This window comes from Carlito syrichta, unplaced genomic scaffold (genome assembly GCF_000164805.1).
Source record: "Carlito syrichta isolate Samal-C Ts95f unplaced genomic scaffold, Tarsius_syrichta-2.0.1 Scaffold303611, whole genome shotgun sequence".
Taxonomy (NCBI): domain Eukaryota; kingdom Metazoa; phylum Chordata; class Mammalia; order Primates; family Tarsiidae; genus Carlito; species Carlito syrichta.
In genome coordinates this window covers 47,286-69,206 of record NW_007247707.1, presented here as the reverse complement: position 1 = coordinate 69,206, position 21,921 = coordinate 47,286, and the positions used below count along the sequence as shown (strand labels likewise).

General features: G+C 39.3%; 1 protein-coding gene across 1 annotated transcript; it reads right to left on the bottom strand.

Moving 5' to 3' along the window:
- Positions 1-406: 406 nt before the first annotated feature.
- Positions 407-21,830, bottom strand: LOC103261131 (A disintegrin and metalloproteinase with thrombospondin motifs 3-like). The gene is made up of 3 exons (XM_008058750.1): positions 21,725-21,830; positions 20,196-20,223; positions 407-945 (listed from the first exon to the last, which is right to left on the bottom strand). The coding sequence occupies exons 1-3, from the start codon at positions 21,791-21,793 to the stop codon at positions 407-409; spliced, it is 636 nt and encodes a 211-aa protein (XP_008056941.1). The 5' UTR covers positions 21,794-21,830.
- Positions 21,831-21,921: the final 91 nt, after the last annotated feature.

Genomic DNA, 21,921 nt, shown 5'->3' with positions numbered 1-21,921 from the left:
ACATACAGGTATTTTATTTGAAAATAATCAAAGCCACCATACCGAGAGAACTACATCTCACGTTCAAACAAGAATGCTATTTGGACAAATTCTGACAGAGGATCTGCTCATTTCCCACATTAGCACTCTGTGAGGCAGCTAAAGAATGTTTTCAAAATACTTTCTTTATGAAGATATTCAAAGTTTTCACATAAGGAGTGAAATACTGTCATTTTGGAGGAATCTAAGTTTCGTTAGAAAGTTTTCAGATGGCTTTGAAAGAAATAAGGAAATAAAATCCTCCATGTAATACAAGTAACGGCATAAACAAAAAATTCTAAAATAATTGTCTTTTGTTTTTTTGTAAGATGCTAACTTCATGCCACAAATTAAGCCAAAGCACACATCTTTGACAGTAGAACCCTTCCTAATGCTTTTTCCTGAACTTAAAGTATAACAATGAGGCTTCCTTTCCACCTCTATCTTCCAAACCATACTGAAGCCATGTTGCACTCTCAGCATCTGTAAACACATACACACGAAAGGGAAGGAGTCTTACCAGACCATCACAGTTGCTAATGGCAACAGAGGTTCCTGGAATGTCCATGATGTCACCCACATAAGCACAGTTGGTCTGCAAAGGCTCTGTTTTCCAGATTCTTTGTGTAGCACTTCCTGGTTGATGATCATTAATGGGGTCTGTTATATTCCCAGGCACCAGAGATGTCTCATGCCATTCCACAACAGCCCCAGGAGCTACTAGTTGAGTGTTGGGCTTGAGTCGCAGATGAAAATCTTTTCCAAATGCTGTGATGTTAAAGAACAATCGCTCAGGGCTAGAAGATACGTCCCTCGTTGACCTCTTTTTGTGATTTGCAGAAAGAATATGGGAGAGATAGTGTCCTTCTAGATTTGTGCTGACTGGAGTCACCAGCTCATACTCTCTATGTCCCTTTATTGGTGAATCTGTGGGGTGAAAAATAAAATTGTAGAACCCTATGCAACAAGAAAACACTGGAGGACATAACACAAAACACAAACTTTAATAAAGCACCTACCTCATAAGAACATGCCTCAATTTGCATAATAAATATATTCCTGAATCAGCTCATACGTACTAAATTTTGAAAACACAAATCATTTCTCAAATGCACTTAAGTAGCCTTGTGTTCAATGAATCATTTTTTAATTTTAAAAAATTATTGACATTGTGAATATTCACATCTCATTAATATATCTGATAACACACATATAACAAATTTCCACAAACTATATCTGGCTTGCTTAAAATCAAGACATATCCCCAGTTAATTAATTACTGGCATAACTAACATCTGATACAAACTTTTAGAAAAGTTGCTACATGTAGGAAAAAATTGTTTTGATTGTTTTCCTTTTTTTCATATAGAAATCCTAGAATTTAGACAAACTACAATAGCTACTTTATGTTGCATCTACATGAGCCTATAATTTATACACTATCATTATAAATGCTGTATTTTATATACATTTTTTTCTATCATAACAACCATACTTCACAGGTGAGGAAACTGAGATTGATGGGACATGGGTGGTGTATGTCCGAGGTCAAACAACTGTGAAGCTCAGAATAAATCCAAGTTGTACTTCAAAGCCCATACACTCATTCTACTATACCATGCCATGCTCCATAAATTCCCATTTTCAGAAAATGAAGAGAATGAGTAAAGAGGAAAATAATAATAATCTTTAACTCAAATATGCAGTACTGGTTAGTTAAGAAGGAATGGCATTCTCCTCATTTTGCACCTTATTCCTTACATGGGACAGATACCCATGTGAATAGAAAAGTATATTTGGGGCCCACCTTAACACACAGTGACCACTTATAGGTTAACTGAATTTCACAGTTGGAACTTAATTCCCCTGGCTCAGCCAAATATGAATATTGTGTCTATTAAATGCAAATCCTCTTGGAAAAGATAAGACATTAAGTGAACCGTTACAAGAAATAGGTTTGAGACCACAAGACAATGGATACTGGAGAAGAAAACACAGAGGGCAATAAGGATGAAAAAAAGAAGGCATGAAAAGGAAAATCTCAGAACATGAATTTAAAAGTTCCTACTTTTACAATTCTAGCCCCAAATTAGTCCTATCATGTATTAAAGTACTCTGAAAAAAATGATAAGATTCACAATACTACTCACCTATAGAAACTGCAAGTTTTTGTCATTAAAGTATTTAGAGCATAAGATCTATACATGAATCTAAGACCTATGCTCTTAAAGTATCCTTACAGAATCACTATGTTTGCGTTATTTTCCTGCTTTTCAAATACCTCAATTTGTATAAAGTACCTGAAGACAGATAAAGGCATTTTGCAACATGGAAATGTTCTGTGCATGTTTATCATAATTATGCCACTGACAATGATCAATGTATTTACACAAAATATCCCTCTTTATTAAATGCATGCAGCAAACAGCACTCACTCTTGGACCACAACACAGCACAGTGAAGTGAAGCCTGGCACTAGCACTAGTAGCAGGGCAGCACAATTTCTGCTGAACGAGGCATCAGGGTAAGGACAGACACAAAGATTTGGTCTCCCTCACAACCAAATCCATGGTGAAGACTTCTGTAAATTCTGGCTCAGAGAAAAAATGCAAAATTTCAGAGAATGAACACAAGTGTCACAGGTGCAGAGTGATGGAGGGGAAAGTTTCCAAAGTAAGAGATGAATCAAGAACTAGGATGCAGACTGTTAAAGCCTAACCCAAATTAACAATAAATTCCCTGAAGACAAGGACTCTCCAGTCAACTTAGTATTCCTAATATCATCTAATACAAGAATTTGTGCATGCCAGGGTTTCTTGTCAGTTGGATTTGCTTAATATGTATTAATTTAGGAACCTTTGCTTTGTCCATGCTGCTACACACACTGACGTATAAGATGCATACCCAAGGCACATGAGCATCTGGCCACAACAATAATCTCAGTCATAACTCTTCCTCTAACCATCGGTTTACTATTTCAAGGGAAGGGGAAGCAATGCTTAATTTCAATGTACAACTTTTCTATCACCCCCAAAGGGAATTCATACAACCGAAGTCTAGACAATACACTGATGCCTGGATTAAGTGACTAGAGAGCAAGAACATTTAGGAAGAATGCAGGGAGACCCCTACATACTCAGAGCTTACCCACATATCCCAGAGGATACCCAGAGCTTTCAGCTTACAGTAAACCACACATCCATACATCCTAGATTCTCTGGGAAGTTGTGGTTTTCCATTGTCAGATAATATGTTCTGAATTTGTACTCAAAATAGGGATGGTGTATTTCTATAAAGCTTTGTGTTCTCTGATGCTAAATAATAAATAATTCTAAAATGTATACATAAGAAACATGTCTGAAATTAAACCCTGAGTGACTAATTTTTTAGTTAGGAATTAAGGTCACCTGGGAAAAGATGCACTTAACAACCCCTTGGACAACATCTCCTGGATAGCAGTTAACAGAATTGACAAAGGAACTACTCAGTCACCTGCCACCTGTTAGAGAAAAAGCATCAGGCTCTGTGACTTGTGCTTGAGAAGATATCATCCCTAGTACAACTATCGCAGTAGGTAAATATTACTGCCCCTATTTTATAAATGAGAAAGCAGATCTAGAAAGCCTGACACACAGCAAACAAGGAGCCAAAGGAAAATTCCAATTCTCATCATTTGGGGGCTATTTGCTTGTTTGTTTGCTTGCTTTTAAAGCTGTGGGGTACATTTCAGGATTAGGTACACAAGTGGTCATTGTACAGGTGAAATTTGGGCTTCCTATTGGTCCTCACTTTGCCTGGTTTGGGATCAGGTAACCTTATTGATGTTACATGCCTGCCCCACCACTGGCAGTGTCCTGCTATTGCCAATCCCTTCCATGTAGTATTATGATAAATGTTCAGGGTCCATGAGCGAGAACATGTGGTACTCAGTTATTTGTTTCTGGGAAAGATCACTCAGTATTTTAGATTCTAAATCCATCCAAGTTGCTGTGAAGTCCATAATTTTGTCCTTCTTTATGGCTGTGTAATATTCCATCATGTATATGTACCACCTTTTTTCTTAGAATTCTGATCATTTTTGACTCTGAAGACCTGGCTCCTAAACTCTCACTCACTTCAGAGAGATTGAACATCTTGCAGTCAATTTCTAATTTAAGATCTTATAAAAGAGAACTCCACACAAAAGATAATGTTCTACCTACGCGCAGCCAGTCAACCAAGTTTGCTCTAATGTAGCATCAATAATTTCTGTAAAAGGGTCTTAAATTCTGGGTCTTTTCAGGGGAATGAGAATGGTGAGTAGATGCTCAAAGTTATCAAAAGCATTTTCAACTCACATTACAAAAACAAACAAACCATGTCCAATGGTTAATTTACTAAATTCAGAACTTACACATTTTATAGACCCAGCTGCTCCCACAAAGCAGTTCAGTCTATAGTTAAAGAGTGAATTGCAGTGTCAGAAAGCAGTAAGTTGAGTCAATTCATGCTCTTGAACAAGTTTTTTATTTTTCTCTTAGGCTCAGTTTCCTCAACTGTGAACTGGAGGTTAGTAACAGTCCCAACTTCATAGGTGTGGTGAGTGTTTTACAGAGATTTTGCAGAGGATTCAGTAAATATTGGCTATTACTAATCCAAATGTAAGTTAGTTATTCATTGAAATAATGTCATGTTCAATTTTAGAGTTAGAAACCATTGTCAGCTGAGATGGCTTAGTGACCACAGCAATAGATATGCAAAAGTTTTTGTGGGCTGTAAGTTCCACAAACATGGGGGGCTTGGAGCCACTGTAAAGCTCTGCTATTGGTCATTAAATATGCAAGCATGACCCAGATGCGGTGATTTATGCACCTGTGCACAAGGAGTCCACCTCCCTCCTGGTTCTATGAATGAACTATCATCTTACGTAAGAGCAAACCCTCTACTAGTATACAACAATCTAGCCCATCTTGCCTTTTTAAGAACAGTTTCAGCTATTGTCCTGTCTCTCTTTCTTCATCAAGTCCTCCCACATTAATAGATAACTCCCACCAGCAGATAAAAAAGCCTCTGGATGCCATATCCCCTCTTGGTAATACCCCAATCCTTCATTTCCCTTGGCAGCAAAGCACTTCAAAAGATAGATTCTATTAGACATCTCTAATTTTACTCTTCCCATTCTTGTTCTTTCTTGAACACGTTCCATGCAGGCTCCTGTGAGGTCACTAGTGACCACATGTTGCTAAAGCCAATGATCAGGACGCAATATGTTTACTTGTTCTGTCAGTGGCACCTAACCCAGTTTATTTCTCCCTCCTCCTTAAAATACTTCCAGGACACCAGGACACTGTTCTCTTCTCATTCTCTCCTTACCCCTCTGGTCTTACCTTCTCATTCTCCCATCCCTCCTCCCCTTTATTCCCATGGCCTAGAAACATTAACGTGCCCCAGAATTTGACCATGGACTCTTCTGCATCTAACTTCTCTAGGCTGGTGAGCTTTTCCTGTCTTGTGACTTTGGATGCCTTCATAATCATATATCCTCTAGCCCTGACCTCACCTGTGAGTTCTTGCCTCATAAATCCAGTTGCCCATGGAGCCTCTCCATGTGGTATTTACAAGGCATCTCAACTTAACATTTCTGAAAGTAAACTCCCAATCTTTCTTCTCTCAAATCTTCTCTTTCTTTCCCATATTGGTAAACAGCAACCCTATCCTTCCAAATTCTCAGAACAAAAACTTGACTAAACCACCCTTAACTCTTTATACACCACAAATCCAATCTTCACTGAGTTCTGCTGATAAATATATACCTGAGTATATATCTGGGTACATCAAAATATACCCAGAGTTGGATCACTCCTTACCACCTCCCTGCTACTATCTTAGTCCAAGCCACCATGATCTCAGTTTTGAATGTGCTTCCTAACTGTTTTTCTTGCTTTTGTTCTTCCCTTTGGAAGGAGATTACCTTCTAAACAGAGCCAGAACAATTAAGATGTCAGATCATGGCACTCTTCTCACATTTCAAGGTTTTAGTACTTACTGTTTCCTCTGCCCAAGTATCTTCCCCTCAGACCCATGGGTCACCCCATCAATTCCTTCAGGTCTGTGACCCTCTCAGAGAGATCTTTCCTGATCACCAGTAACCGTCTCATCACCCTCTAGCCCCCTTCTGAGTTTTACCTTTCTCCACAAATCTTATCACCATCTTACATCCTATGAAGTTTACTTATATGTTTATTTGTGTATCATTTATTTGTGTCTACTAGCATATACGCTTCATGAAGGCAAGGATTTTATCTGCTCTCTTCACATTTCCCTACTGCCTAAAACAGAATTTTAGGTTACTCAGTAAATATCTGTGAATGAAGAAATGAATGACTGATAAATGACAGCAGTTTGAGCATAAAGAACTATCTAAAAGTGCATGCATTCTCATTTCTCTAAATGGTAATCTTACTACCCAAGCCATCAATGATGGCAAACTGTACAAGTTGTCACTGTACCTCTAATGTCAGAAGTTGGATTGCAAAACTTGTGTGTATTTCTCACAGTTCCTGCTGACTGACAAATCAAACATTCCAAACACGCCATAGTATCCAGGTCTTACATTTTAAGTTACCAAGAATAAGAAATGGATGTAATCGTTAAAACTGACCTCTTACAACATATACTGGAGAGGATGTGGGGATAAGGGGATACTTCTACACTGTTGGTAGGAGTGTAAACTGGTACAACCTCTATGGAAAACAGTGTGGTGATTTCTACAGGATCTAAAAATTGACCTTCCATATGACCCAGCAATCTCCCTTCTGGGAATATACCTGGAGGAACTCAAATCACTCTATAAAAAAGATACCTGCACATGCATGTTTATTGCAGCATTATTCACAGTAGCAAAAACATGGAACCAACCCTGCTGCCCATCAAAGAGGACTTGATTTTTTTAAAATATGGTACATATACACGAAGGAATATTACACAGCCATAAAGAACAAAATTATGAACTTTGTAGCAACTTGGATGGACTTAGAGTCTATAATACTGAGTCATCTATCACAGAAACAAAGAACTGAGTAGCACACGTTCTTACTCATAAGTGGACCCTGAACAATTATCATAATAATACAAGAAAGGGATTGGCAGTAGTGGGAAACTGCCAGAGGAGGGTAGGGGGAGATCACACTTCATCAATAAGGGTACCTGATCTCAAACCAGGTGAAGTAGGGACCAAAGTCAGGCCCAAATTTTACCTATACAGTGACTAACTGTATACCTAACCCTGAAATGTACCCTACATCTTTAAAATAAAAATTTAAAAAGAAAAGAAAATGAATTGATAAAAATTAAAAAATAAAACAGACCCCCTAGAAGGCAGATAGAGAGTCCATCATTCCTAGGTGCAGGCAGCAGAAAAATCAGTCCCCATTCTGCAATTCCTTTGAATAGTCTTAGAATTATAACCACACAGGTCAAAAATTTAAAAGACCCTGAAAAAATCATCTCATCTCCAGTAGATAAAATCATCTGTGCCTAAGTGAGTGGTAGAGCACCCTTATGCCCCTGCTGCTCTCTGTGAGGAGAGGTTTTTCTCTCAGAACTCCAGGCCTCTCTCTGCCCCTCATCTCACCCTTCACTGGTGAAGAATGGCTTGAGTGGTCGGGAAGTCTGGGAAGTATAAGACTTCACAAAACTCAGCACCTCCCTCCTCAATCCTCCTGGGATTGAGCCTGACAAGGAATGCATGCTCCCTTCCACACCACCAGGGGCAGCCCTGCCTGGGCTTGGTGAGACCTGACAAGCATGGGTTGGAGTGCGCTGGCAGCCAGGACGCTTGCCTCACAAAATGGGAGCCTGGTTCTCCACCTCAGCCTCTTCTGTAAAAGGTATTTTATTTGTACCTACATCTTTAGCTTTTATGTTTTTCAACTTGCTCAGAAACTTGGAAGGCAAGAGGGATATGCATTTGTTCAGAATATCCTCAGAAACTTGAATTACCCCTAAGAAAACGTGTTGTCACATCTCTGCTAGCAGTCCAAATATAACACAAAATAGTTTTCTTCTCAGAGAATTTCCTTGTATTTAAGTTCCCCATTCTAGAGTTTGATGCAATATCTTCTTCCTTCTCCTCCTTTATCCTTCTGCGTAAAATAACCACATTTCTGTGTATATGTGCATGTGTATATGTGTAATATGTGTATAAATCCACAGACACACATGTAATCAATACACATAACATATGTCAAAGGATTTGAAGAGGCAATGTTCTACATTTCCATATACTTAAAGACCCCTGACTTTCTATTTTAACACCAACCATGTTAGGTTTTCTTAATGGTTTCCAAGCTGTACTTATTACCCCTTTACATACGTCCACGTTTTAGCATGATACACTGCACATAATAAACCCTCAATAAATATAAAGAAAAAAGCTCCCTTAAATCACATCCTGAATAGGTCAGTTCTTTATTGAGAATAATCTGTCTTACTCTCTCTTCATTTTTAATATATCTAAACCAAAACAAATATTTCCCTGAATATGTAGCTTGCCCTTCTGACTTCACTATTTCTGTTCATGATGTGCTGATTCTTCAGAATCAGGCTAGGAAGCTCTTTCATGTCAATGTTTTCCTCATATAACATCACTCAAGTTCTACTGATTGTTCCTTAGAAATTTCTCTCAAACCAATCCCTTTTCTTCTAATCACTTTTAAGTCCTCATCACTGCACCCTGAAAAGCTGCAAGGACCAAGTCTAAACTCCCCACATAGAATTTCTCACTACTAAATACTGTATAAAGTATATCAAAATGCTATCTAAACTACCATCAGGATATATTTTAAAGTTCTAGTTTTCAAATACCTAGATTCCACCACTTACTACCTTAGTGATTTTGGCCATTAAGACTCTCTATGTCAGTTTTCAGCTGTAAAAATCAAGGTAATAGTATTTACTCCATAGGCTTGTTATAAAATTTAAATGCCCTAATCAATTCATAATGCTTACAACAATGTCTGGCACATAGTAAGTACTCAATAAAGATCAATAATGAATATTACTGTTATTCCCTCTGAATAGCTTCAATGGCTCACCATTACTTCAGGATAAAAGATATAGATTCATAACATCTGTATCTTTTTCATGTTAGACCTGAAAATTGCTTAAAGACTGCCAACTAATTAAATCCACCCACTTCAAAAGAAACAGAAACTCAGAGATTAAGTAACAACACAAAACAAAACTTAAGTTTGGCATTTAAGATCCTCTGAACTCTGTCCCTAACTTCTTTTCAACAGCATCTGCCATATTAGCCTACTGAAACATTCTCTCTAATGTGTTCTCAAGACCTAGCTGAAGCATGCCTGCCTTTACAGCCCTACTCTGCAGCATCAGCAAGGTAGAAGACCATGACTTTCTCTTCATCTAGGCAGATCCAATGGAGCCCCCAAAGCCTGTCTCAAGTCCCATCTTTTCCAGGAAACTTTCCCGAAAATTCATCCACAGAATACAGACCTTATAGTCAGAGCTTTTATAGCTCTTTGTCAAGTCATTTGACACAAATCAAGCATGATCTATATAAAAGTTTTAAAAATTTCAATGGGAGAAAAGTTATATGCTTATATTTCATCCTTTCAGAAATTTTAAGCTCTCTAGGGCAAATATGTAGTGTCTTCATCATGTTTAACTGGCAGGAGGGAAGGAGGCAGGCGGGGAAGGGAGGGGAGGGAAGGTCCAACCAACAGCTCCTTCTGGAAGTGGGGTTTTTTTTGGGATAGTGTGCTCTATATGAGGGCTGGTCACATGCACAGCATGAGAGACTCATTGATCTATGCTTTGGGATCGTCTTAACTCCTTTACATGTTCAGACACATATGCTACAAGTGAGGAGAAGTAGCTTGGTTTCCTTCTAAGTGTGTTGTAGAATGATACACAGATATCACCTAAACGATACTAGATGTCACCAACACATTAAGAAACTCACACTATAGAACTGTAAGAGAACAAAAGTCTTTAGTAGTACAGTCAACATTGCAAGATCCTTGAGTGACTGCAGTACAAGACTTCCATACGTCACAGAAATTTTTATGTGATCAAATTAATACCAAAGCTATCCCAGGCACATATAATATTGGAATACTTGTGATTGATGTGATGTGGCTTATAGTTCTCAAGCAAGGAAGGGAGTTGGTATGATAGCTGAACACTAATGATCTAGAGTGAGAAAGCACCGCATTTGAATTCTGGTTCTTGACTAATGAGCTCTTTGGTACCTTGTGAGAAAACTATGAAAATTAAGGTTCACAGAGATCATCTATAAAAATAAAGATAAAAATGGGGATCAAAGGAGGTAAGGTCTGTATAAAGGACCTGGTTCGTCTATTAATATTTCAATAAGTTAAAAATGAGCTGACGATATCACCATCATCTCTAACTAGAGATATACAAGAAGAAAGTCGGTTTTAGATTCCTTCCATGTCTCAGCACCCCTCAGGCTCATTCCCCTACACTCCACCCCAGCCTGATGTTTCTGATGTGGTCACAAGGACCTTACAATCCACATCAACAGAGAGTTTTAAATCCAGGCTGACTGTAACAATCCATGCCCCATTACCCAACCTAGAGGATTGAGGTTCTCTCCCAACAACTGGCAGATTAGCTACTATAAAGAGGCAGTTCACACAGGCAATTTCCTTTATCAGGTATAAATTCTCAGTATGCAATAATCCGGCCTCAAGACTAAAATCAAATAAGCATTTTCAAGATCAGCTAAAGAAGCAGCTCCAACAACAACATTTCCAAATCCTAAGCCGAGGGTAAGAGAATGACTTTCATCAGAAATGATAGGAGCCAGCTGCTCCAGGAAGATGCAAGCGAGTTGAAGAGTGGACTTTAAAAGACGCCAAGTGCCAAAGGGCTCAGCAAGGCTGTAAACACTTATGGGGAAGGGGACACATCTTCTCTCTAAAGCAATTAAAAATTAATTGTGACACATGCTGAAATTCTAAACACAGCCAAATTCTTTTTTTCCTCACTTCATCTCGTCTTGGCTCTTAATACCACAAGACAGACACCCTGCTTGGTGTGTCATTCACTTTAACTGCAAATCTATTTTCATAGTCAAAGATTTTTTTTTGTAAAGACATTTGGAAAAGTAAAGCTAGTGGGTTTTTTAAATTAATTATTCAGAACAAGTCGTTGTGATCATAAATACTTCTCATTTTTTAAATCTGGCTTTTTAATAAATATTTGTTGCGATTGCACAATGTTTATGTTCAAGAGAGTCATTTAGGAAAGAACAGCACATTCTTTAGTGTCCTAGAACATGAAATCAGGTAAGAGAAGATATTTCAAGGAAAGAAAAAGCATGCTTTGAAGAAAAATATCCAAGTATTTTTCTCTGTTTGCTGTATCTTAAAATTACCAAATAATCAATATAAGAATAACAAGTAGAGGAAATTTTATTTTTAAGTGTGGTTCAAATGCCCAAATTGCAATATCCCAATCTTAGTTTTTACAGAAGCACTTTACTTATTATATTTAATATCATTCAAAATTTTACAGACTCAAGAGCTATATTAGGCATTCTGCAGATTAATATTTCTCAAACTACTTATAATTTTTTGGTTGCTAGTACTTTTAACGATTAATATTGAGTCTAGCATTTGAAGCCATAAAAATTAAAATGTGTCCCCAGGAGCAAAAGCTGGTGAAAAATAAGATAAATAAGAAATATGAATAGCATTGTTAAAGATTTTCACTGAAACCCTACTTGTGGTACTTACATTTTCCAAGTTAAAATAGCCTGGCTCAAGGTTTGACAAAATATGAGACACTAGGACAGTCAACTAGAGCACTGTATCAGTTTCCTATGCTGCTGTAACAAATGACTCCAAACTTGGTGACTGAAAACAACACAAATTTATTATCCTACAGTTCGAGTCTGAAAGAGGTCCCACTGGGCTAAAATCAAGTCAACAGCAGGGCTGCATTCCCTTTGGAAGCTCTAGAAAAGAATCTGTTTCCTGGTTTTTTCCAGCTTCTAGAGGCTGCCAGCATTGCATGGCTTATGGGTCCCTTTCCTCCATCCTCACAACCAGAAACAGTGGGCCAAGTCCTTCTCCTGCTGCCATCTCTCTGGTTCTCTCTTTTTTGCCTCTTCCACTTATAAGAACTCCTACCCACATAATCCAGGATAATCTCTCTATTTTAAGGTCATTTGATTGGCAACCTTAATTCCATCTGCAAACGTAATCCCCCATTGTTAAGTAACATAACATATTCTCAGGTTCCTGGGATTCAGGCAGGGACATCTTTGGAGGGCCATTATTCGCCTGCCACAGTCACCATTTCCCATCAAATATGCTGGAAACCCCTCACAGTTGTTGCATTATTGTACATTTGTGACCCTTCAGTATCCATCCCTCCTATTTCTTTAACTAGACCCCCAACTTCCCCTTGGATTAGCCATCCCACACTCCACTCATTGTCCTTGTAAATCAGTCAAGTACTGCATCCTCTGACCACAGTGAATGGTTCAAGGATAAGTTTATGACTCAAACCAAGGAACCAATAAAATTTCCAGGAAATTTACAGGAAATTTACAGGAGCTGCCAAAAAAGAGATGCTTGTCTAGTAGGATGAAAGTTAGAGGGAAAATAAGAAAGAGACAGGGAAAGAAAAAGGAAGGGAAGGAAGTGGTGGGGGTGGGGGAGAGAGAAGGGGAGGGGGGAGAGAGAGAGAGAGAGAGAGATTGATTTCCTGAAAATATTATTTAAACTCTAGATCCAGCAATACTTGACTTTAATTGCCTTTTCAATTTTGTTTTCCTTAACCCATATGAACTGGGTTCCTGTCACTTAAATACAAATACAGGAACTTTCTGTCAGTGGAATTGAAAGAAGGGAATTACAACAAAGCAGGTGAAAAGAAGTAAGAATTGTGTCTGGTATACACAAAGAGTTGGCATGGAGTCCGTATGAATGAATAACTGTTTTCACACCATTCCTTTTTCAACTCCCACCCTCTACTGCTGTATTTCAATGAATTCAGCCACACTGCATGAAAACAGAATTCTCACAGAGCTGTCACATGGTGAGTTGAGTGGCTGGATAGCTTACAAGTACAGGAAACAAGAAATTAAGGTTCCTGTAAATTCATGGTGGTAGGCAGAGCTATCTAAAATGTAGAGATTAGAATGAAGCACCTCTCTGTGAGTGTTATGCTTTTGTTTTTTAAAGCACAAGCCTAATCCTGCTACTACGAATAGCTATTATTTTAGCTTGCTTACCATGTGTCAGGACCTTACGAAACCTCATGTTAGCACCACATGAAGTAAGTAGGACTACTATTCCTGTGTTACATGTAAGAAAGTAACACTTTGAGGGGTTAAGGTCCCAGCTAGAAAGTGGTGAGGTCAAATTTTTAAACTACACAGTCAACAGCATCTGTGCTCCTGACCACTTGATAGAGGAAAAGCTATGAATATTTATAAATTCTCCTACTGGATATTCAGGTATAGCTTTTAGACTACAAAATGGACTTCACATGTAAAAGAGAGAGATTTTTACATGTAAAGGAAGGGGAGCTCAAACTCATATGAATAATGACTTCAGTCATTCTTTTTCCTTTGATCTGTTTGCACATCGTATATAAAAATATATTTACTAAATATGAAGAAAAATTATAAGACATGTGATTTAACATCTAAGACCACAATATTGGAGGAATTATATATTTACTCCTATTTTACTCTCTACTAGCTTCCTAAAAGCTATTTTTGTTTAATCAGTCACTTCAAAAGCAAGATATACTGTTTCAGACTGCACACAATTTGTTCTAAATTCCACAAAGACTCCTCATGCCGAATTTGTGGCAATCATTTTTATAAACAAGAGACTGACATTTCACCACAAAATTTCTCCTAGGAATTTACAGTTAGTCATCAAAGTCATGCAAACTTATGTGGAAAATTAGGATGGATCAATTACATGTGGGAGCAGGGGTTCCTATGCTAGGAAACTTCTCATGCTTTACTATACGTTTTAAGTACACAACTCTCAAATTGTTTTATAGGGTGGATGCATCTTCTCTTAGTACTAATAAAATTACAAAAATATATTTTTTTTTTAGTTGGAATCTCACTCTGTCACCTAGGCTGGAGCACAGTGGCATGATCACGGCCACCCCAGCATTGACCTGCTGGGCTCCAGCAATCCTTCCACCTCAGCCTTCCAAGTAGTCAAAACTATAGGCACATGCCACCATGCCCAGCTAATTTTTAATTTATTGTAGAGACAAGGTCTCGCCAAGTTGCCTGGCCTGCTCTTGAACCTGCGGGCTCAGGTAAGTCACTTACCTCGGCCTCCCAAAGTGCTGGGATTACAGGCTGAGCCACCGAGCCCGACCACAAAAATATTTGTAAATTATAATTACTCATAATTGATACCTAGAAAGTGATTAATTTATTGTCTTTCAAAGATTGCATAACCAGATATTTAAAAGTTATATACAAATATCAATAAGAATAAAGCCAAAATTAATTCTAGAGTAAAGTTTTAAAAATCAATACTTTTCTATGGTGTTGGTAGGAATTCAGATCATGCAAACTTTTTCAAAAGCCATTTGTCAAAGTGTATCATGTTGACTTGTTTTTTACTTAGTAACCAACTTCTAGGGCTTTCTCCTAAAGCAATCATTTTAAATACAGGCAATAATCTACATATAACACTGTGTGGAAACATTCACCACCATGAAGAAAAGATACCATTAGGAAAATGATTCCATAAACTAGAGTTTATTTGCATGACAGGATTAAAAATGATGTTCACGAGGGGGTTATAATAGTATGCAAAAATCCTACTAAAGTATTAGACAAAGTAAAAATGTTTTTTTTTAAAAACACACAGTGTGTCTACTGAAAGAAGACAATAAGAATATGCTAAATTATAACAGTAATTTATTACTTGGAATAATTGTCAAAAATCTGGAAAGTGTGGAAATATTTTTTTTTAATATGCAATAAGGCTGGGCACGGTGGCTCATGCCTATAATCCCAGCACTTTGGGAGGCCGAGGTGAGAGAATTGCCTGAGCCCACAGGTTCAAGTCCAGCCTAGGCAACTTGGCGAGACCTCATCTCTACAATAAATCAAAAAGTTAGCCGGGCATGGTGGTGCCTGCCTGTAGTTCCAGCTACTTGGAAAGCTGAGGTGGAAGGATCACCTGAGCCCAGCAGGTTGAGGCTGCAGTGAGCGTACCACTGCACTCCAGTATGGGTGACAAAGTGAGACTCCAACTCGAAAAAAAAAAGAAAAAGAAAAAAGAATCCTGGATTAAAAAAAATATGCAAAACATTGGAACAAGTAAAACATCAATAATCAAAGAAAACTGATTAATTAAAAAGAAAAATCCAAAAACGCATAATAATAAAAGTAGCATAGTTTAAGAATAAAAGCTAGTCCCTTTACAGAAATACTAAAGAAAGAGTTCTCAAATTATTGTAATAGCAATCCTCTCTGAGGAAGCATTAGAGTATTATCTAAGTCTTCACTGTCAATATATCCATTCCAAGTAGTATAACCAAACTCTTCATATTGAAACCACACATGATTTTACCAGGCAATTTGGAAATGTTCCTAATGGATTTCCAAGATAATCTGGGTTGGCTACTCACATGCAAAGAATGCTTAGAGATCATCATCCTGGAAGCAAAGGTGACCTTGAGGGTTTCTAACATTTCTGAGAAATATTATGATTATTTGCTGTAATGACAAGGCAAAGCAGCAAAAGTACAGGAAAAAAAAGGTTTCGGCTAAACAGCAACAAAGAATTCCTAGTGATAGAAAACATGCTGCACTTAATAAAATCTTTATCTAAGAAGCTTGGAGTATTCAACATTCACCACATTCATTGCCAGTGGAGGGGGTGAAAGCTAAGTCAGTAGGACCAACTCCATGATCTTCAGTTACAAAAAAGAATAATGACTTGGGTAGCTACAATTCTAAATTCTACAAAGGATCCCTTTAAAACTCCTCCACCACACTTTTCTAGTACCGCTGCTGGCAAACTGGATTGATAGATTTTAATCTTAGCTTATCTTATTTCTCATGAGCAACAGGTCAAATGATCCCAAGTAGACTGTACTAAAAAAATTAGATGGCATTCCAAACCTGCACACAGAATTCAATTCAATTTGCCAAACGTTCGCTGAGCACACAAAGAAAAGTATACAAAAATCTAGGCCTAGATCCCTGTGCTTTGTGGGATGAAGAGAGGTGTCATAAGAGGCCTTAATAACACTGAATGACTAATTGTATAGCCATTGTCACCGTCATCATTTTCTTAGGCACCAATTAAACCTGGCAATTCAGAATATAGGTAAATCTTAATGATAATACCCTACTTGCTAGATCTGTTCGTTGAATAACAAATATCTGAGGACCCATGTGGTATCAAGCACTGTTTTATATACTGGAGATACAGCTGCAATCAAGACAAAGTCTTTGCCCTTTTGAGGGTTATGCCAGTGACAATGCTTACTCACCAACCACTAGGTAAGTGACCCACACTAAACCCTGAAAACCAAATAAATACCTGAAAATGATGAAAAATTATCTCTCAGTAAACTAGATATTTGAAAGGACAAGATTAGGAATTTTTCTTTAAAAATGAAATATAATGAAATTTGCAACTGGGGAACAGAAATAGGGAACAGAAAGATAAATATGCCCCAATACCAAGAGAGAGCCAGAGAGGGAAGATAGCTTAACATAAAGCCTCATAATAATTTTTGCTTAAACGATACTCAGGAAATCCTAATGTGGTGGCTTATAAAACAACTCAGAGAATTCTTTTTCATATTTTTCAATTTCTACAGACCTATGATTATTTCCTAAGCCTCCTTACCCAGTTGCGCCAGTCAGCCAGTTGCCCACAATCACCCTAGGCATTCTACTAAGGCCATATTCTGAATCAGAAATAAAGAGCTCCCTGATACTCCACAGAAATATGTCACTGGTCTTATAAAACATACTTGCACATATATACACAAATACATTCAAACATGCACAGATAGGTATCTACGTATGGAGGTAGGCAGGTAGTTCCTCTGTGGTTGACAAAGAGGCACAGAACTAGGTCAAAGTTCAAAACCTATTTTCCCACTTCTCTAGAGTGAATCATACTTTTCCACATACCAAGAAGGCATTTTTCCACTGGCTGAAGAGAGAAGGAAAGAAGCAATTTCCCATAAGAGACTCAACATAGGTGATATATCTATACATACTCTAAGTAGTCCCCATCACAAACTGTCCTCTCCCTACCTAAATAAAAGCCTCCCTAGTCTACAGGGTCAAAGCATATATATTTTTTAAAATTGACTCCCTAAACTAAACACTAATATTCCGTGATCCTATTTACAAAGAGCACTAAAAACCTGACAAAATTAACGTATCCTGTTAGAAGTTAGGAGAGTGATTGTCTTTCATAAGGAGACAGTGCTAGGCAGGTGGCAGGAGAGAGGTACAGGTTACTAGTAAAGTTCTACTCATTGACCCAGGTGCTGGTTACACAGGAGCATTCACTGGGTGAAGAATCAGCAAGGTGTACAACATACACACTATCCCACATGCCTGCTATATTTCTACAGAAAGTGTTTTTTACATTCTAGTCATTTTTAAAATTATCACTAATGTATGTGTATCTCTTCCTAAGACATTAAATTATTTGAAAATTATTTGGAGCCACAAAATTTTCTCTAGCCAATTTGTAGAGCAATATAAATTAAATAAATAAAATCTACAAACCTTACCAGTCTTTCCTAATATATCAGTGAGCAAATCATACCTTCGGGCAGTTATATAAAACCTCTTTTAAATCAGTTATTGGGGAAGAAATTACCAAGCCTCCAGGTTACTAGTGCCTTTACACATGGGGACAGAGGAGTGAAACTCATTACTAGACATAAGGTTTTCTTTCTTTTTTTTTTGAGTTGGAGTCTCACTGTCGTTCAGACTGGAGTACAGTGGTCGCTCCCGGCCACCGCAGCCTCGCCTGCTGGACTCCAGCGATCCTTCCGCCTCAACCTTCTGAGTAGCTGGAACTACAGGCGCGCACTACCATGCCTGGCTGATTTTTTGATTTATTGTAGAAATGAGGTCTCGTCAAGTTGCCCAGGCGGGTCTCGAACCCGCGGGCTCAGGCAATCCACTCACCTCAGCCTCCCAAAGGCATGGGATTACAGGCTGAGCCATGAGCCCGGCTAGGTTTTCTTAAATATGTTATTTTAAAATCCTTACAAGTTCCACAAATGACTATATCCCAAAACCAAATGACAGCTACACTCTTGCTATCATAGCACTTGTGAGCCAAAATCTATTTTTTATCTTTTAAACTCTTCATTCAACTTGAAAGTGACAAATAAAAGGGATAATAAAATAAAGAAATCATAGAAAATAGAGGAATATGGAGGCAAGTAAAACTCTAACACTACAGCCTGAGAGTGCCTTGCCCTCCTCTCTTCCATACTGCTGACTTGTCTCCTTCCCGCCACATACAAGCACACCTGTACTAGTTTCTTCCCTTCGAAAAAGGGCTACCAAAGTCCTTTGTATTAGCAGAAGGATTGGACCAAAGTTCAGTCCAGAGCCTCTTACGTGAGAGCATCCTCATTCTACTGACAATTTAACCAAGGCAATATATTTTATTTTGTGAATGTTCATTTGGTGGAATGAGTAATCTTACATCTTTTTAATTTTAAATCTGGGGTGTTTAAGTAATCAAATGCTTAAGTAATTAAAAATAAGACCACTTTCTTTTCCCTACTTGTTTAGGGGTTGGTTACAAAATAATCCTTGTAAAAAGATATGGACCAATGGCTGAATGCTCTCAACTACAAATGGCAAACATCTCTCCATAGATACTATATTTGCAGTGCAGATTTCAATCTCTTTCCTCCTCTCCATTCTGCTCTTGCCATAAAGGTCTTAGCTTGGGGAATAGGTTCAACAATGAAAAACACAGAGCAGGAAGGAACACGTTGACATATGCTGATATACTGCATGCTACATATGTGCACCTCTGGGCCTGGATCTTGGGTTTCCCACATGAGTTAGCAAGCTTGGACCTCTACTATGCATGATAACGGGGAGCTACGCAACCTCTCAAGCTTCACGTCCTTCTTCTCCAAAATAGACACAGTAGTATCTCAACTTCATAGTGTAGCTATGGGAACCAGGTAAGATAACATACATAAAGCAATTGACACTGTACCTGGCATTTAATAAAGATGGCTATGATCTGTAACTATGTTTGCAGCAGCAATAATAAAAAAAATTTTTAAACGTTTCTTCTAAAAGATGGCTTTACAATATCACTTGACAAATACAGAATTTAAGAGACTGATACCCTGCCAAAAAGAAAAGTTATCTTTTAAAGTAATCCAAGTAAAACATATATAAAGAGACTTCAAATGTAGCCTGGCTAACTGCCAGATAACTTTCAGCCTCTGCTTTCAGAACAAATACATTATTCTAAACAGCTTCGAAAAAGGCCATGGGCTTTACAGTGAGTGACCTGTTACAAGTCACCTATACTCTCTGGACCCCAGTCTCCTCACCCATAAAATGGGAACAAGACTCTCCACAGCATTAGGTAATAATGAAGTTTTAGATGTTATCTGAAAAGGCCTAACATCTGCAAAAGGCCTATCTTTCATGTTAGTAGATAAGTATTTTAAAGCATATGGAATAAAAGAAGCCAGCAGAGGATTTACCCAAAGCAGGAAAAATTTTAAAAGAAAAATGTTCATCCTCTGTACTTCATTTTTCCCTTCTTTGTGGCATTCTTGCTTTCCGTTCTATCAGATGTACTCCTCCTAACGTTACACATTGATAATTTGATTTTATTCACCTCCATGATCTTCAGTTACAAGTGCATATCAGTGGTTTGTACAAAGGCAGTCATAAATTGATACTTGAAAAGTCCAACTGTAGGCAAATTTTTATATCACTATCACTTAGCATGAAGCAAGTGGGGCTCTCCTCCAGAAAGAGGAAGAGAAGAATAGAAATGTTTCTGGACTACAAACGAGTGTTTTAACCACCAATGGGAAACATTTCAGAAACAATATTTTTGCTTCGCTTACTTCTCTTCCTACTTTCAGCTAAGATAAGAGTGACATCTGAGAACAAGGCTTACCTATTTGCACCATTTCTTCATTACCAGCCTGGAAAGGAGGGGGGAAAGTAAGAAAAAGAAACAGTTACTGGGTTTCATCTTATCACCGCGCCCGTTTTATTCCTACCATTCATGCTTCTCAGGAGCTGGCTAATCAGGAGACTGGGATCGGATCCTAGAGCCTGCACCTCGGTTTGCAGAAGGTTCTTGGGACAGACAGGAGCATGAGCCAATTCAGTAACAATTTGGGGAAGGGAGTTGTTTGCCTATTTTAATTTTGACTTAGCATGTATGAAGCCACCAAAAAATAAATACTAACCGTCAATAGTCTCTTTTGAAAAACCCCATACTGGGTCTGGATTGGAAAAGAACGTCTCTGAATTTCAAACAGGCGAAACGAATCCTAAAAGGAGGACGGGGAGGGGGGCGGCTGATTCATTCGATTTGAGGTCAAGAATCAATCAGACAATTTTCTACTTTTCACCCTATGGTCAAACCAGTCAGATCAGAGGAACTGCAAAAGCTCACAGAGAAATCCTGTACCCAAAGTCCCACCAGCCCAGTGCGGATGTGATTGACTACAACCGGCTCGCCCGGGGGAGCCTTCCCAAGGACTCTTCCGAGAGCATCGGGCTTCACCTTGAGCCTCCAAAGGGTGGGGGCAGGGCCGAAAAGAAACAGAGCTGCACTCAACTTAGCTTCAAGAAGAGGAGGAGTTGTGCGGAGGGGGAGGGGAGGAGGCGGCCGGCGCCTCCAGCCACTGCCCAGGAAAACGCAGGGCAGGAAACGTCCCAGCCCCCCTCCCCAACTGTCAAACCCTAGCCGGGCCGCGGTCCTCCCGGGACACGTGTCTACCGGGTCGCTCCCAGTCCCGCCTGAGGGCTTCCTGAAACCCCCGCCCCCGGCTGCCCGAAAGAACCGTGAGTCAGTTAGGAGGAGAGAAAGCCCCACGATCCCGACTCTGGCCGCAGCCCCCAGGGCCCTGGGATCCGGGACCCAGAGTCCAGAACTTCATTCAAGCGCCCAGACCGCCCTCCGGAAAGGGGAACCCAGAGGGCCCGGCGAGGATGCGAACTGGCTGCAGACTGTCACTAGGCATGGTTAAGACTGTCGAAGAGGGGTGAAGCCCTTAGGTGTGACACGCCTGGGCCCCCGGGGTGGGAGTCATGACCTCCGGGGCCATCCCACCCGCCACCCCCAAAAACCCCGCACGCTGCGCGCAGCCCTCCACACATCGCTCCTGAACGCAGGAGATAACAGGGGAGAGTGGGAGGAGGGGGAGGAAGAGGAGGAAGAGGAGGAGGACAAGGAGGAGGACGAGGGGGAGGCCGAGGGGGAGGAGGAGGAGGACGAGGAGGAGGATGAGGACGAGGAGGAGGACAAGGTGGAAGAGGACACGGAGGAGGAGGAGGAGGACTAGGAGGAGGAAGAGGAGCATGGGGAGGAAGAAGAGGACGAGGAGGAGGGGAAACAGAGAAGGGAAAAGAGAGGAGGAACTTTTCGGGAAAAGGCTGGGTTTGAGTTTCTGCTTGTGATTATTTTCCACTTACTTGCCCATCAGCTGAAGTCCTCACCTCTACCAGAGCGGCTGCTATCCACCAAAGTGACAGGAGAACCATCACGAGTCGAGGTCACTTTCCAACTCCTGGGCAAAGCAAATGCCCAGAGCAAACCCCTCCCCAAAATAAGTTTCTTGAAAGAAAAAGGAGAAATGCAGAACGGTAAAAAAAAAAAAAAAAAAAAAAAA

Excerpts from the sequence above, each read along its gene's own strand:
- LOC103261131 (XM_008058750.1), bottom strand. The coding sequence starts at position 21,793 with ATGGTTCTCCTGTCACTTTGGTGGATAGCAGCCGCTCTGGTAGAGGTG. Across the intron at positions 20,224-21,724 it reads GGACTTCAGCTGATGGGCAA|GCTGGTAATGAAGAAATGGT; the intron begins GTAAGTGGAAAA and ends CCTCCTTTCCAG. Across the intron at positions 946-20,195 it reads TGAAGAAATGGTGCAAATAG|ATTCACCAATAAAGGGACAT; the intron begins GTAAGCCTTGTT and ends TTCACCCCACAG.